General features: G+C 39.5%; 1 protein-coding gene across 1 annotated transcript; it reads right to left on the bottom strand.

Moving 5' to 3' along the window:
* Positions 1 to 925: 925 nt before the first annotated feature.
* On the bottom strand, positions 926 to 13,051 carry LOC104453659 (nuclear pore complex protein NUP155). The gene is given in 14 exon segments (XM_010068270.3): positions 926 to 1,283; positions 3,103 to 3,428; positions 3,600 to 3,818; positions 5,094 to 5,436; positions 6,609 to 6,814; positions 6,993 to 7,407; positions 7,499 to 7,746; positions 8,063 to 8,275; positions 8,381 to 9,303; positions 9,306 to 10,051; positions 10,185 to 10,447; positions 10,690 to 10,816; positions 12,040 to 12,209; positions 12,693 to 13,051. Coding segments are annotated over 14 exon segments (4,476 nt in total). The 5' UTR covers positions 12,852 to 13,051; the 3' UTR covers positions 926 to 1,165.
* Positions 13,052 to 16,095: the final 3,044 nt, after the last annotated feature.

Below are 16,095 nucleotides of genomic sequence, written 5' to 3'. Positions count from 1 at the left end.
AATCAATAATTGGTAATTTAGAATAATCACATGACCATTGATACTCCCACGAAACTGTTAACAACTTACTAACAAGTACGAGCAAAATAATTGGTACTTCCATAGAAAACTCATGGAAACATATTACAAGTGAAATAAGTTGCCGGTCAAAATGTACAGGTTTTGAAATTTATCAATAGCTTTAAGGAATCACCAGCACAAAATAGCGTTCCATATTTTTAAGCACAAAACGCTTAAAACCTGCTGAAACTTATTCAATTTTCTACAACTTATCTGATCGTATCTATCACCTTCGAAAAGCATTGATTTTTCGAGATGACAATGAAATATGCATTTCTAGAGGGCACAGGCTATCCACACAATCCAATTTTTAGAATTATAAAATCAACCCTTTTCTTTTAGGCTTAAACCGACATATTCAATCATCAAAATGCCAAACTCCTCTCTTTAGCACTATATTGTAAATGAAAGTAAGACATCTTCTCGTATCTATAGGACTTCAGACAGCCTGCCATCACTTTCTAGAATTAGCTTGAAAGTCAGAATTCTTGAACCTAACGATTTGATTATTGTTCAGTATAAGGACGGCCTCATGCGATGACAGAGCACACGAGAAGCACATTCTCAACGTGGAAAGCCAGGGGAATCTCTAAAGAATATTGGCGTCCCTAGAAGGTGAAGTGATCTTGCTTAAGATTTGCCTGTTTGTGCAAATTGGTGCTCCATATATTCACAATTCCTCTCTCAAGGATAAAGGGACATTAATCCAGAAGGCATGCGCGAGGTGTTGCACACGCCTATCGTGATTGGTGGAATCAGTCCCTCGCACCGCCACTCTTAAGTTCGTGCAAAAAGCAAGCGTGTGAATCGAGTATGACTGGCCATCAAAGAGGAAATTGGAAACTGCATTTACGGGCCCGTGTAATTGCGATGCCGTCTCCCCGGGACAAGGGGGCATTTTGAATGAACTCTTTTCACTGATCAAATGGAAGAAAGACCTACAGAAACATTCCGTACATGCTCCAGAAGTACGCTCACCTAGTCCTCAGAAAAAGCTACTCATGGTAAGGATTTATTGGGATCGTTAGCTAGCTACAATAAGATTACAATTACATTTCGACACCCGAGCAGAAAACTAATTGTTACAAGATGGACATCGAAACAATCAAAGTCGATCAAAGGAAAAGGGTCTCATGAGAGATTCTTCGAGTTCTCTAAAACCTTGATAAACCGGCTCCGTTTGGCTCTGTGGAAGGGCTAACCTTCGAACCTCAGTCATGTACCTGTTTTTACGACATTACAAGCATAAGCATCAGAATACTTCTAAATGTGAAATCACAAGAACAAAAGCAAAAAAAAAAAAACAGAGATTGCAGAATAAGGAAAAATGTTGGAAGATGAACTTCATGAGTTAATATAAACTATTTCAGTAAGTTGCAGAAGACAAATCTCATCTCTTAGGATGGTCTCTGATAGTGTCGCATCCGAATGTATTCACATGAGATATGAAGCAATTTTTCTTTCTTTTCCCGGGGTATTGTGTTTTGTGGGGTGGGGTAAGGGTAAGTTTCAACTCATCTATTTTGACTTTCCTAGGCAACCTCCAATTCCGAATGCCATATCTTGATTAGAATTTGGAATTCATTTACGCTCACTGCAACGGTCTTCCCTTCCAGTCTCTAAACTTCCCCAATATCTCAGGAAAAAAAAAATCCCCACCCCCCATCTGCTCTCCTCGCTTCAAGTATCAAAAATCAACCAGCAAGCACAACTGAGAACCGCTTAGCCTCATTTTATTCCAAACATAGCCCTTTCTTAGTCACAAGTAGAACAGGCAAAGGGAATGAAGTTAAAAATCTCCCCATTGCACTACAACATAAAAGGGTGAATCACAATCTATGCAATAGACAAATTACTGTTTCCCCCTTTGTTTTGCTACACTACATTTTGCCCCTCAAAAGTGCAGGTGGAAGCCAAAGTTACAGTTTGACATTAATTTCATGTAATTAAAGCTTAAGTTTTGAAAGAATCTATCTGACCCTTCAACATTCAATCAAATTCTTCAGCTTCAACTACACACCCAAAACATTAGTTGCAGTTAAATAGCCTAAGTTTGAAAAGTGCAATGCCCATTCAAGGACAGTGCACAGGGAGGAAAAAAGACCAAGACAAAGTAAAACCTCAAGCATTATATTGAATGTTCCATTTACATAACTATTTCAATCTTGGAACTTATCTAACACATGAAGGGACTAAATTACCAGTTCAATAATCAGATTTCCTGGCCGTTGCAGCTCTATCTCTATGATTCATAAAGATTGCTAAATATAAAAAATGGTGTCTAAGTTAACAAACACATTGTTCCAGACTGTATTTGTTTCAAACACTATGCCAAAGTCTTAAACTTGGTTTGGTAATCTGAGTTAGAAGGGAAATCTGTGAAAGAGAAGACAAACGAAATGGAAGGAAAAGAAGTAAAACTTCAATTCCCTTCTCTTGTTTGGATGTGCACTGAAGGGAAATAATGTGGAGAGAAACAAAGTAATCTGACTAAAAGGGTTTGTTTTGTTCACATTTGTAAACAAAGATAAAGATAGTTTTGGGGAAAGCTTAGAATTAAAAGTTCCTTACGGATCCTCCAACTTTTGGAGCAAATGGAATTTGGGGCCAAAGGGTATTAGTTAATTCCAATCTCCCCATTCCCTCCTATTTTATTAACCAAACAAGAGATAAGTCTCCCTTGGGTATTATCCCCTTCAATCACTAATGGGCTCCCACAAAAGAAGTTAGAAAAAGGACCAGGACCATTAGGGGAAGGAACAGGTCGACAGTAGTACAAGCAGTATAAAGTATGAAGAAGCCATCTGCACAGATTGAGCAATAGTTCCATGATAATACATGTTGCAACAGCTACATATGAAGTTTGACAAAAGGAGTTAAGGTATGGTAACATGACAGTTTCTCTCTTATTTTTATCTTTCTTATGATAGTACAAACTGAAATTTAAATCACCTCCTAGACTGGCATTACAAGGACTACCATAATAGATTTCATTTATGAAATTTTAAGCCATGGTAGTAGAAAGTAAAAACAAATGCTAACCTGTTAGCAGCATTAGCAATCTTATCTCGAACCCCCTGGTTTATTACCGCTGTTTGCTCAAATGAGTAGGAGCCCATAATTAATGAAGCTCCCGTGATGCTTGTATTCATTCTTTGTGCAAATGTAGACATTGCCCATTCACGAAGCACTGCCAACACTGATCTAAGAAGCCTTAACCTGAGGCTAGGTGATGGTAAAATAGCTCCACTTGAAAGCAATTGATCATATGTGTTTAAAACAGGCTCAGTGGAACCCTTGCAAGCAGCAAGAAGAGCCCTTGCAACATCTTCATCCCCGACAGATTCAACTCCGGAATTCAATCTCTCCTGTACAAAAGGAGTACAATCACAAAAAGGCAGCAAAACAAGATCAATTCCATCAACCAGCTCTCCTTTCCCACCTAAAAGGTTCCAAATATAGGTGGTTCCATAAAGAGGTAAAACAGCAAACGCATATATGACTAAATTCAAGCTGTTCAAGTAATTAAGTAAACTAACCAACGCAGCTTTCTCAAGGTGGATGCAGAGAGTGTCCAAAGGTAAAACAGCTCCATCTCCAGGGTACATGTGAGAACCAACCCTCTTCAGCACTGAACAAGCTTCAGCAATACCACCACATGATATAGCTTGATCAATTAATCTGGCCCAGGTTTCTCTTACAATGCTGCTATCAGGATCGCCAGAATAGTTTGCAAAGTACAACATCTCCAGACAAACCTGTGAATATACAAGTCAATAGCCTGAAGCATTCTATTTAAGGTTGGTTGCAAAACCAATGTCTCTGATTCTCTATTCATCTAATGAGCAAATGAATTTGCACACAAACAAGTTTGCATAGGAGGTGCCGAGAAGGTGTACCTATCCTAAAGCAATTCCAAGATTCATCTGACACAAGAATTTTGATAACTTCATCATAGTCAATCAAATTTCTATTGGTTCAACAGTTTGGCTCTTTGGACTGACTTAAGAGCTAGTGGAATGAAATCTTGCCAATTCAGCAAACTAAAATCAACAAATCTGCTTAGGCAATTTTCTGATTATTTATTAAAAGTCAACATCCATGGGTGACTTATTCACGAAGATTTGAGAAATTCATTTTATGCGCCTTCCTTTTCTCCCACTCATGCATCCAGGGAGAGATATCATTCGCCAAATTTTGCTCAGCCTTCTTGAGCTAAAAATTTACAGGGGTCATTCCAATCATCCTACCAAGGGAACACTTCCCCCAATTCTTTCATGGAAAGAAAACAAAGCCTTTAGTCTCAATACAGCTCTCTTGCCAGCCTCAAGTGGGTCAGTCACTCTCCTAAACCCTTACAGTTAACTTACAAACTTGCAAGCTTATATAAAACAGCCCAAATAGCAAATCCAGTTTAGCATTTTCACACCTGCATCCAATAGCTTAATGTTACCAGGCAGATTTGCCACTCAATAAAACTATGTCCCAGAACCCACCTCTATCCATCTCAAAACATAAATAACTGAATCAATGAGTGAGAACCAGAGGAGATTCTGACATAAACCACTGATCATGGGAGAACAGAGGAGATTCTCACTAGTTCTAGTCTAAGAGAAACAGAATTTGTCAAAGCATTGATCATGCATTAAGAAGATTAACAGGTTAACTAATAGAAAAGGCCAGAGCTGCAGTGAATTCAAACAGAGGACTTCACTTTCTCATGATTGATGCATAGCCTAAATTGAGACACAACTAATAATCAACTCAATTTAGGGTATGCATCAATAGTGTGCCCCATGAAATATTTAAATCATGTACAAAATTCATCTACTCAAAATTGACATGAAAGAGATAGGAGCTCTACACCAGTCTAAAACCTGCCTTCAGCAGAAATGCCCACCTCAAAATCAATTGCATGAAATCTATGCATGCTCAGCGACAATAGAGCAGGTAGATCATCTTCATTGACTATTATATTGCAACTGTTTCTAGTGAAATTGGATCAATAAGAAAATATATTAAGAAAGGTGTACCTCCCAAAGCTCAAATGGAACTGCATATTCATTGTAAAGCTCCGTTATGCTCTTCATATCTAATGATAACTCTCTGGCCTTCTCTCGTGCAGCTCCAGCATAAGTAATGTCCTCGGTCATGCCATCATCAGCTGGGGCAGAATCAGACATGCCTTGCGAGCTTTCTAACCTGGAAGCTATAGCCTCAAGTTCCTCCTTAATCTTTATTTGAAATCGGAGAACCGCGAGTTTCCCCTCAAGCAAATCTAGCAGTCCACTGTCAAAGGTCTGGTTAGAACCTGGCAGGCCATCATTTGCACTTGCATTCTTTGCCTGTAAAACTGCATTGCTGAGGTACTGAAACCTGAGTGGACAAATTGGGAGAAAAAAATTAATAAAGAATGCGATGCAAGACTGCTAATCATTACAATCAGTAAAAACTCTTATTCAATGCTGAAATGCAGATGACAAGGAAAAAAAAATGCTAAATGAAGGCTGCTTGAGGTGAACTGCCCAGGTAAATCACAAAAACATAAATATCAGGTGTATAAGAAATTGGAGAGCATCTTAGCTTCAGCAATCTAAGGTGCTTGAAACCAAGAGGTCCCAGCTTCTATTGCAGATAACTATAGACAAAATTGCAGATTACACCCTGAACTTTTTCTTTAGCTTCATTCCACCTGCCTCAACTTTAACTTGTGTCAAATCCCACAAATTTCCTCTTTTCATGCAGGGATCACCTGGCAGCCCTCGAAGGACATTCTAAATGTTCACCTTTATTATTATTTTGCCATGAATTCAAAAATGCTTGGTGCAAGTTTACGAGCAAAAAATTGCCATTTTGACAATATTACAATGCGTCACAGTCAAGGGGCAACCCTATAGGTACTGTTTAAATTCTACAATGAGTGACAAGTCCAATGACACTTTATTGAATTGGTTGGACAGAAAAAAGTGCATATCTCATTAATTATTTTGGAAAGTGATAGGCTACACCTCCGTTATGAGCATGACTACACTTTGCATCCCAACTTTCCATGTGACCCATTTTACATTCTTAAGTGTTGGACTTTGAAAACCCTCAAAATTCACATATAAAGTACCATTAGGATAATCATCTTATTTACATATGTGCCAAGCTGTAACCATACCATGTCTGCACATGGACTTGCTGAGCAACATTATCCTTATAAGCAATAATATCCTTAAAAAGGAATGTTACTTAGGCTTTGTTTGTTTCACAGAAAACAAATAACTTGAAAAACATTTATCTAAAAATGATCTCTTGTATTGCTTAAATAATTTGTCAATAAAAATGTTTTCATTATTGAGAACTATTTATGGCTGAACATTTTCATGAACAATATAAACATTTTTTGTTCATTCCTTTTTTATAGTACAAGCAATCATTTTATGAAAATGTTTTCCAAATTTTTTTTTCCTGGAAATAAACGCACCCTTAGGATCCATTCATCTCATAATCTGCTTGCTTGCAGCTAGAAAGAACCAAACAGAAGAATTCACAATAAAAGTAACCTTTGCTCTAGAGTCAGAGCATCCCCTGCATTGTTTGATCGCCTCTCTGCCAGTCTAAGCAAGACATGAGCTGCAAGCACATGCTGCCTCTTTGAGACATAATACCGTGCAAGAAGATCAAAATACTTTGCCTGATTACTTTGGATAGCTCCACCAAGTTGACCTGATGGAGAAGTAGCTGACAATACCCCAGAAACAGCTCGAACCTTCAAAGTAGACAGTAGAGAGCATAAATTATGAAAGAAAAGGGGGAAAAAGAAAGAAAGAAAGAAAGAGAGAACCAAAAACTTATATGCACTATGTGCTGATTCACACAGAAGGAAAAATGAACTCGATTGTTGTGTGAATGAATTAGGAAAAAAAGAGATCAAGGAAAAGGATTACTTCTTGGATAGTTTGCCGGCCTGCACTCTGAAGAAAAGGTACCAAATCCGGGCCTCCATATTCCAACAATTCATTTTCCAGGCCCAAATTGATCATAGCACGATACAGGTACTCATGAAATAATCGATCAGGTGACTGAACTCCAAGTTGAACAATTTGGCAGATATATTTCTTCCGAGAAGCCTGATCAAGGATTGACCGTGCAGCAACAGGCTTAACAGGGGAACCGAATTCTCTGTGTGAAGCCTCGCCTTTCAGAGAACGCAGGGCACTGATGATAATTTCATAGCATTGCTCCCGCTTAGCAAGTGCATGTTCACGAACTGCTGCATCAACTTGGTCATTCATAGCATCACCAGTGGGGTCGAGAGCTTGTGCCTTCTCTAAAGGCAAACGCACCACAGCTTCATAAAATCTGTATCACTTTCTCATGTTATGTTTCTATATTTGATGGCTTAACAACAACTACAAAAAATAAAAAACTGCGGTAAGGTTATGAAGTTAACCTTAAGTCCTCAAATCTTTTGCAGACGGTTTGCAAGTCAGCAGATTCTGGAACTTTACTCAAGGAATTGAAGGCCTCCCTTGCAAGGTTCACCCTCTCCTCAATGTCTGAAGTTACAGCAGCTCTCTCAAGACATTCCACAGCCAAGAAAAACTTGTAATCGGACTCTTTGAAGTAACTTGGACAACCCTCACGCAATCTGGCACTGATGTCATCTACTGTTCCCCTACCATCAGGACCAGTATAATTCTGGGCACACGAGTTACATTCAATTCAGAGTGGAGTATTAACATGCAGAGCCATCACAAAAACAAAGTGGAGAATGTTAAAGAGTGCCCCTAGGGCATTTGTGGAGCATTGCCGTGGAAATGTAATATCTTCAATACGATGTAACTTTCTTAAAGTGACATTCAGATTTTCAAGGCCTCTCGAAAAGTGTTATTTCCACCCTTAGTTAACTTAACCAGGGCCCTGGGGGCACTTTTTAAAAAAACCCTAACAAATTGGAGAAAGTTGTGCAAAAGAAGAAAATTTCTTCATTATAAGCAATATAATTACTCATTACCTCCATTAGAACAGATATAAGCCTTGTGGCAATGCGGTCGCCCTCCTCAGAGCAAACCAGTTGATGGAAGGTTAGCTGAACCAAGGACTGCTGAAAACTAGAATCAAATCCCTGAACCAAGCGTGTTAAATGATGTTGGGAAAGAAGCTGAAGCAAAAATAACGCTTCACTAGATCTGAGAAGCAACTGTCTGATGCATTCCATTGCTCGCACCTGTGTTATCAGACAAAGAAAATGAAAAGGCGATAAACTAAAAGAGCATCGCAATAGGAAAAGCTGATCTAAATATTACAGTTTTCTCGGGCAAAATCAACCAACCTCCATAGCAGCCAACTCTGCAGGACTATACGGTAGCCGCTGCCTTTTATTGGCTGTCGCACTACCATTAGAATCAACATTCCGAGAGTAAGAACCAAATAAATTTCTCATAAGACTCCTATCACCGACCCCTGATTCTGGATGTGTCCCATACAAGATAGAGCCTGTCCAGTCTCCTAGACCAGCCACACACCCATAAAGTCCCCTCCTCTGGTCCCTTCTGGACCTCAGAAACTTCTCCAATGAACGCAGCTTGTTTTCGAGAATTTGCATAGCCCCAAAGGAAAGTCTACAGACAATTACACCACTTTCCGACGGCACATCAGCAGAGGAACCAAAGCCCCCTTTCTTAATCATGACAGGAAGCTCCCACACTGGATACAGCAACCTTGATGAGCACAAGCAAAGCCCTTCATGGGCACCAGAAAATACAGGCTCAGCCTCTTGTACAACCTGCCCCATGCTAAATCCCCCACTGGCAGTTCTTGTATTGGACAATCCACCACTACCTTCAAGCTGTGGTACTCCCACAAGTCTTGGATCCTCAAAAGACTCGGCAGCCTTCTCAGCAACAGCATTGCTAATAATATTTTCAGAATCAACTATCCTGCCAGCTAGTATCAGACACATTGCAGCTGCCTCACCAGCTCCAAATCGGTTGAAGAAGTCTTCCAAAACAGATCTCGGAGAGCTGGACTCAAACAACCTTCTCAATATGTCCACAGGCCTGTTAAAAACAACTTCCATCAAGCCCATTGTGCTGAATACAACAACTTTTCTCCTAGGCAATATGTGTTGTATTGCAAGGTCACTTCTGGCCCAAAGTTTCCCAGATATCTTTTCTGAGGACTCCCCCGAATTTTCGATCCTACAAAACTCAAGTTCTGAATACAGTGACTGAACAGTGGCTGCGGTATCTGGTGGGGTAGAACATCTGCCACAGAAAGCATTCGACCTTCAATGGGTAGGGAAGAAACAGATTCCCGTAATGCACGAGAACTTCTTACACTTGTTCCTAATGCACCTGATGAAGATGATTGTGTGCTTGAATCCTTGTTCACAATGAGAAGAGAAGAGACAGTGGGTGATGATGAATCAGAAAGGACAAGAGTCCCTGTGGAATAGTAGGCAGATTCAACCTTCAGTGAGAGATCCTCACTAGGAGATCTAGCTGAGAGAGATATGTTTCCAAAGGAAAGGCCACCACTGACCCCCAAAGGAGGGGAAGGTCTAGATGTTACTACTTTTAAGCAGCTTGGCTTATAATGGCTTGCGTCAAATCCACCCAGCCCACCGACACTACCAGTGTTTCCATTAGATGATGAAGTTGAAAGGTACATTCGTCTTCCATCTGATAATACCGCAACGAGGTGTAGCCACTTTGATTCAACCGTTGATAAAGGCGAAATAGAAACTATTGAGGGCTTTCCTGGTCGAGTTGAGGCTCTCTGAGTAGTTGATTGTCTAGCTCCATAATGTGCATCCCTCTGATTTATAAGATTTTTTTCTTCTGTTACTTTCTTCAATGGCCCATCTCCATTTGGTAATAGAACAAAAACCTGCACTTTCATTTCTTCTGTCCGTGCATACAGAATTTGTCTTTCATTATCGAAAACCATTTCTACAATAGGGTCCACTGCTGCAAACTTAAATACATTTGGAACAACCCACCTGAAAAGGAGAAACCAGTTCTCAAATCTATGAACAAGCAAAATCACAAACACACTAGAGAATTTCAACTTGACAGACAAAATTAGTTGTCTAACATAAAAATTATCAATGTTGGACAAATGTGCAGTAATACCTTGAAATAACGGTACCTAAACCAGCAGTAACGCAAACCTTTCGACAGCGTTTGTGCCAGCCAGAACCAGTGGTGTATAAAAGTTCGTAAATGTGTCCATCACGGCCAGCCAGGAAAATACGACCTTTCTCAGTACAGGTGATCCATGTCATGGTAACTCCATCAGATGGAATTGTATATTCTGGCAGAAGCTGTAGAGAGACCTCAGAATATGGATCGGTGCCATCAGCTCCTCCAGAGCTACATACTCCAACAAGAATCAACTGACAGAAAATTGAATCTGATAAGAGATTATAAATTTGCACAGAAAAAGAATAAATCATAATTATGGTGAGAAAACACATACAGAAATCCTAATCAATGAGAGACCTGTAAAAGCTATGAAGTTTGGGTTCAAGCTAGGGCACAGAAATTACACATATTTCTTTCCTTTCATGGAAAATTACATCTTACAAAAAAAATGCCATATCTAGTAACAGGAGACAAAAGTAGAAATTTGAATTACCTCAAGAGGCGTGGCTAAAATCAATAGATACTGGATGGCCTCAATAAAGATGCCAGGTTTGGATTTACAGAGGCCAACAGCACATATAGCTTGTTCCTCAACGTTGAATTCAGGACATTGACCATCCCTGAACATGAGAGAAGGAGAACAGGCTGAAAATTATCAAACAGTAATTAAAACAATAAGCCTTCTGAAAAGCCTTCCAAATTCTCCCAAGGGTCATGACTCTAATTTGAATCACAAGCCACTAACATTATATTCCAGTGCCATCCCTTGGATGCAGGCCATTGCTAGATCAAAATTTTGCATATCTAAGGAATCATTTAGTTAAAGCAGTCTATTTGCCGTGCCATCAAAGGCGAATAATGTATCACTTGACTAGCAAATCTATCAATAAAAAATAATAAAAAAAGAGGAACAAAACACGAGTACAGCTTCACATATTTGGAGGTTTATAGAAACACAAATAGCTATATAGTTTTTGTGACGCAATGATTATCACAAGGACTTCATTTGCTCTGCAAAACAATGTACAAACAAATTCTCTCAGCTTTGTCTTAGCACAGCAAAAAAACATTTATCTAATCTATGCTTCATGAAATTATCACATCAATTAAGCTATGAACTGCCTAACCATGCCAGCCACAGATACAGCCTGCCTGTACTTGTATCAGGTAGGCTGCCTAGAAGATAATAACTAATCCAGCCTAACTACCGACATTGCTTGACATGGTGTGATATTATTGAGTACTATCATCTCCCCAAATATTGATAGCTTTACAATATAAGGAAAGCAGCCAATCTTTTTTCCCGAAGCATTGCACTTCTTTCGAGGATTTCACAGTCCCTGCTTTAGTTGCACTTGCAGCCCAAGGTCAGATGTTTTATTGAAATTTAGGCAAATTTAAGTATTCTAAGAAAAGAGGACCCTAATTAAAAGACACAGTTAAATTGCAACATGGTGTTCTCTATGAAGGACTAGAAATAAAAGTAGCCATATGTCCTCCTTTCATGAGTTGCACATGGTCTCAGCTGATTTTCCAGAATCAACAAAATTGAGTATTTTCCTATGAATATATTTGGGCCTATCTACTACCATACCTTAGAAAACACCATCTATGATTACCCCATCTTTCATACATGAAATCAACCCAAGTCAATACGTAAAAAAGATGCAAGATTCATGGCCTACAATTGACATCCTTGTGCGTGGTTAAAACTCGCAATCGGCTGATTGAGTGACAATATAATAAAAATAAAAAACCCGAAAAGACGAACATTTCAGAGGAGCAAAAAGCTTGCAGATGTCAAAGTGAAGGAGTCTGAAGTCGAAAGATATTGTGTACCCACCACCGATCAAACCGCCAAAGAAATAAAGAATTATCGACCGATGCCCATGCCCTGTGTATTTCTGGAAAAATTCCACATAAAGCTGTTCCTTCCCCACCAGCAGCATTATATCTTTCAATGAGTACAGGTGGTAACTCCCAGGTCTCCGATACCTCTACCAAAGGAGGCCACTGCAATAAAAGTGCAAAACATCATCCAAGAGGAAACTTGTAACTCCTCCGTACCTCAATTATTCATCCTATAAAAGCTGGTCCTTTGAAATATAACATATTTCAAGACGCAAATTTTGACCGCCCAAAAAGAGAATAGCACGACTAGTAACCAATGCACAACGACCCATCGGCGAGATAAAATCTGCCAGCCATTCAAAAGCACCTCAACGTCAACAAGATTTATTGCGAGAGCACAATCACACAGAGAACCTCCTCAGGAGAAGGAAAACGATAAACGGCCAAAATCGACCTAGTTTCCAAGAGCGGGTAACTTCGAATCAACGACTCCAATCCCGGCCGAAGTCGGCACTCTCGCGAGAGCTGCTACTCCTCCCCGTAAGCTTTCTCTAATACCAGTTCACCCGGCCCCCCACTCTCGTCACCACCAACAACCCACGGCTCACTCCAACACCGATTTTCACAGGACGGAAGAGTACGCACCTCCCTGGGGTGGGTCGAGTAAGGATGGCTGACGTATCTGGAGGCCTCGAGGGCTTCCTCGAGGTCGGTGTGGGAAGCGGCCTCGCGGCCGATGCGGTCGCTCAGGACGATCCCGGCGTTGGCGACGTCCCGCATCAAGACCTCCTCTTCGTACGACATCCTGCTTGCGAGCGGCGGCGGCGGCGGCGGCGGCGGAAAGGGGCCGAGAACGAGGCGCGCCGGCCGGCGACCGGGCAGAACCCTGGAATCGCGCCCTCTCCGGGAGGGCCGCCGGAAGAGAGGGGATTTCGGGAATGGCGGAAAAGGTTGGAACTTTGGGAAGAGAGGGAGAGGTTTGAATAGGGTTTTTGGGAGGGTTTTTATTTTTTTAGTGGGGTGGCGGGCAACTATTCAGTGGTTAAAAGCTTCTCTTTTTTTATAAAAACGGGCGGATTCCTGTTTTATTTTTTTTTTTTTTTGGGTAAAAATACTTTTTGGTCGGATTTCCTTTTTGATAAAACTTTGAGCACAAGCAAAATAGGACCGAATTTTTACGACTTAATTAGATGCAGATTCAAAACAAATCAAAGCCCAAAGGGCTTGGCTTGAGGAGGATATAAGGTTCGATTAGGAGGTTTTTCTTATGTTGGACTTTGGCAACTCGATCAGCCACTTTATTCACTTTTCGATTGCAATGTGTCGCACTTTAGAATCCAAGTAAAACCTAAGCGGGGCATGAAGCGAACTCCTCCCAAGAAGCTCTTTCTTGGATAGGCCATTTATCACATCAAAATTGATGTGGATACAATTCGAAAAATGCAGTGTGCTGTGAAAAATTTTACAAGTTAGGATCTCATTTTGAATTAGAGATAGTGCCATGATAATTTATACAAAGTCTTTCGAGAGAAGGCTATAGCTCTCACAACACACACATGCTATGGCTCATTTGTTTGTCACGCCTAAGTAAGATCCGTTAATGTTTAATTTTAAGACACCCTGTTTCAGTAGTTTTCAAATTCGATTCGGAGCTTGTCTAAGCTCAATTCTTTTCTTAGATTTGGCTGTCTAGCAAGCAATATTATCATACAAGGTCAAAGCAACTTCCATTGTCTTCTTTGGGGTGCGGGACTAGCACTCAAAACATCAAATTGTTCCTTTCTTTCTCATTTAACCCGAGAACAGTAGAGAGAAATTCGAAAGACACCAAGGTATGGTTAATCCACCGTTTCTCAATCCTAGACAAACTTGGATTTGATATGCTGATATTTAAGGCCGTGCGAGACCATAACTATTAACTTCAACATCCAAGTTACAGCAAAAGAACATGCTCGATCTTATCAGGTTGTAGATTGCAAAGAGTACACATTAGGTCGTATTAGTATAAATTCCTTAGATCTTGCTAGACACACTTCGTACTGTGCGCCTCTCAGGCTCGTTCTTGCTGCCCATATTTTGCATAATTTTAAGTCATTTTTCTCCAAACGGCTTTCGAAGCAATCAAGATAGGACTAGGCCGAAAGTCGAACCACCCGACATGGATCAAGCAGCAGGTTTTGAGAATTTACCCTGTGGCAAATGTCCTCCAATCGAACAAATGACATCAACAAAAGCAACTCATAAAGACTCTCACCGAGGGCATCTTGAAATCGTGGACTCTCTTGCTTAAAACGAGAGAAAGAAAGGCAGTCAAAACAATTAGGGCTAATACAACGAAAAATTTCAAATTGGTATATTCACAATAAATTTACTTTAAATTAATTTTTTGATTACAAAAAACCTTAAATCGATATACTCATGAAAAATTTATCACAAATGTACTAGCCCGAGATTTCTTGCAATAAAAAATATAATTTGGAATAAATTAGTTTGGGTTAACAACATGGTAAAACAGTTTGGGGTTTATCAAGTTGTTAACCTAAAGGATTACATTAAAATGGAGTGACGAGGCACCACAACAGGTACTTATGTGACGGTGCATTTTTTACTCATGTCCATTAATGGATTGGCACATGCCCGTTGACATGGAATTGAACAAACAAAAGAGTTAATAACACAAAAACTTCAAGTCAATACACGTATAACAAATTTGTATCAAACTAATTCAAGTCGATACACGTATAACAAATTTGTATCAAACTAATTCGCTTACCATAAAAAACCTCAAAGTAATACATTTGCGATAAATTTATCTTCTATTAGTTTTCATTCAATTTTATCGTTAAATACCAAATTGGATAACATGTGACAGCTGACGGATATAACAAGTTGAGTTTTACCCCATTTGTTATAGTAGTTTTTCATAACATGAATTAATTTAACGGAAGCTAACAAAAAGTAAATTGTCACAAATATGTCAATTCTGGGTTTTTGAATAATTTGTTACGGGTGTACAAGCTTGGAGTTCTTGGCGGTCAACAAATTCATTTTGGGTAAATTTGTCATAGGTAAATTTGTCATAGATGTACAAATTTGAGTTTTTTTTTTTTAATGGTATTAATCCTAAGCAAAATTAAAAAAAGGTTAAAATTACAAAAAACTCAAGCTAGTAGCCTAGTATATTTATGACAAATTTACCCCAAATTAATTTTTAAACTAGAAAAAATTCTAAATTATTACACTTATGACAAATTTAAGCCAAACTAATTTTTTTACTGTCAAAACTCCAAATTAATACATTTATGACAAATATACCTTTCGTTAAATTGAAAATTCACAAAATACCACAAAAACTAGTACAATTGTGAAAAATTGAGAATAAAATCTCAAATTAATATATGAGTCAATTGTCACGTGTCATTCAACTTATTTAAAAGAAATTAACGTAGGGTAAATTTGTCACAAATGTATCGGTTTGAGATAAGTTTATCAAAAATGTACAAATTTGAGATAAATTTATACAAATATATCAATTTAGATTTTTTTTTGTGATATTAAGTTATTAACCCAATATTTATATGCTGTTTTGCTATGGAATTCTCTTCGAAGTTCCGTTTTCGCCAAGTCGACCACCTTTCCTCGTGGTCATAGAAGCCACTGTCGCCAGATTTGGAGATCTAACGCCATGGCTCCAAATCTGGAAGTTCGCAAGCCAGATCTAGAGGCAGCCTTGGCCACTGCAGAAGCACAAAATCGACCGGATATGGTAGTAATGCCCCTGATCCAGATTTGAAATTGTGCCTCCAAATCTGGCGACGACAGCTCTTCTATGTCTGGCGAACAACCATGGACGTGAACAATAAGATAGCAGAAGAAGACGAACAAAAGACGAAGCAGTGGAAGATGAACGAACACACAGAGGAAGACGAAGCCGGCTATGAATGAGGTGCCATCGTCGATCCAGAAAACTGTGGACGAGGGCACTCAGAGGAAGAAGCACTGACGTTGACGAGCCGCCGTCCATGGCTGACCGCCGCCGTGCAAATTT

Source organism: Eucalyptus grandis, chromosome 7, assembly GCF_016545825.1.
Source record: "Eucalyptus grandis isolate ANBG69807.140 chromosome 7, ASM1654582v1, whole genome shotgun sequence".
NCBI lineage: Eukaryota > Viridiplantae > Streptophyta > Magnoliopsida > Myrtales > Myrtaceae > Eucalyptus > Eucalyptus grandis.
The sequence above is the reverse complement of the archived record's forward strand: the minus strand, read 5'-3'. Positions and strand labels throughout refer to the sequence as shown.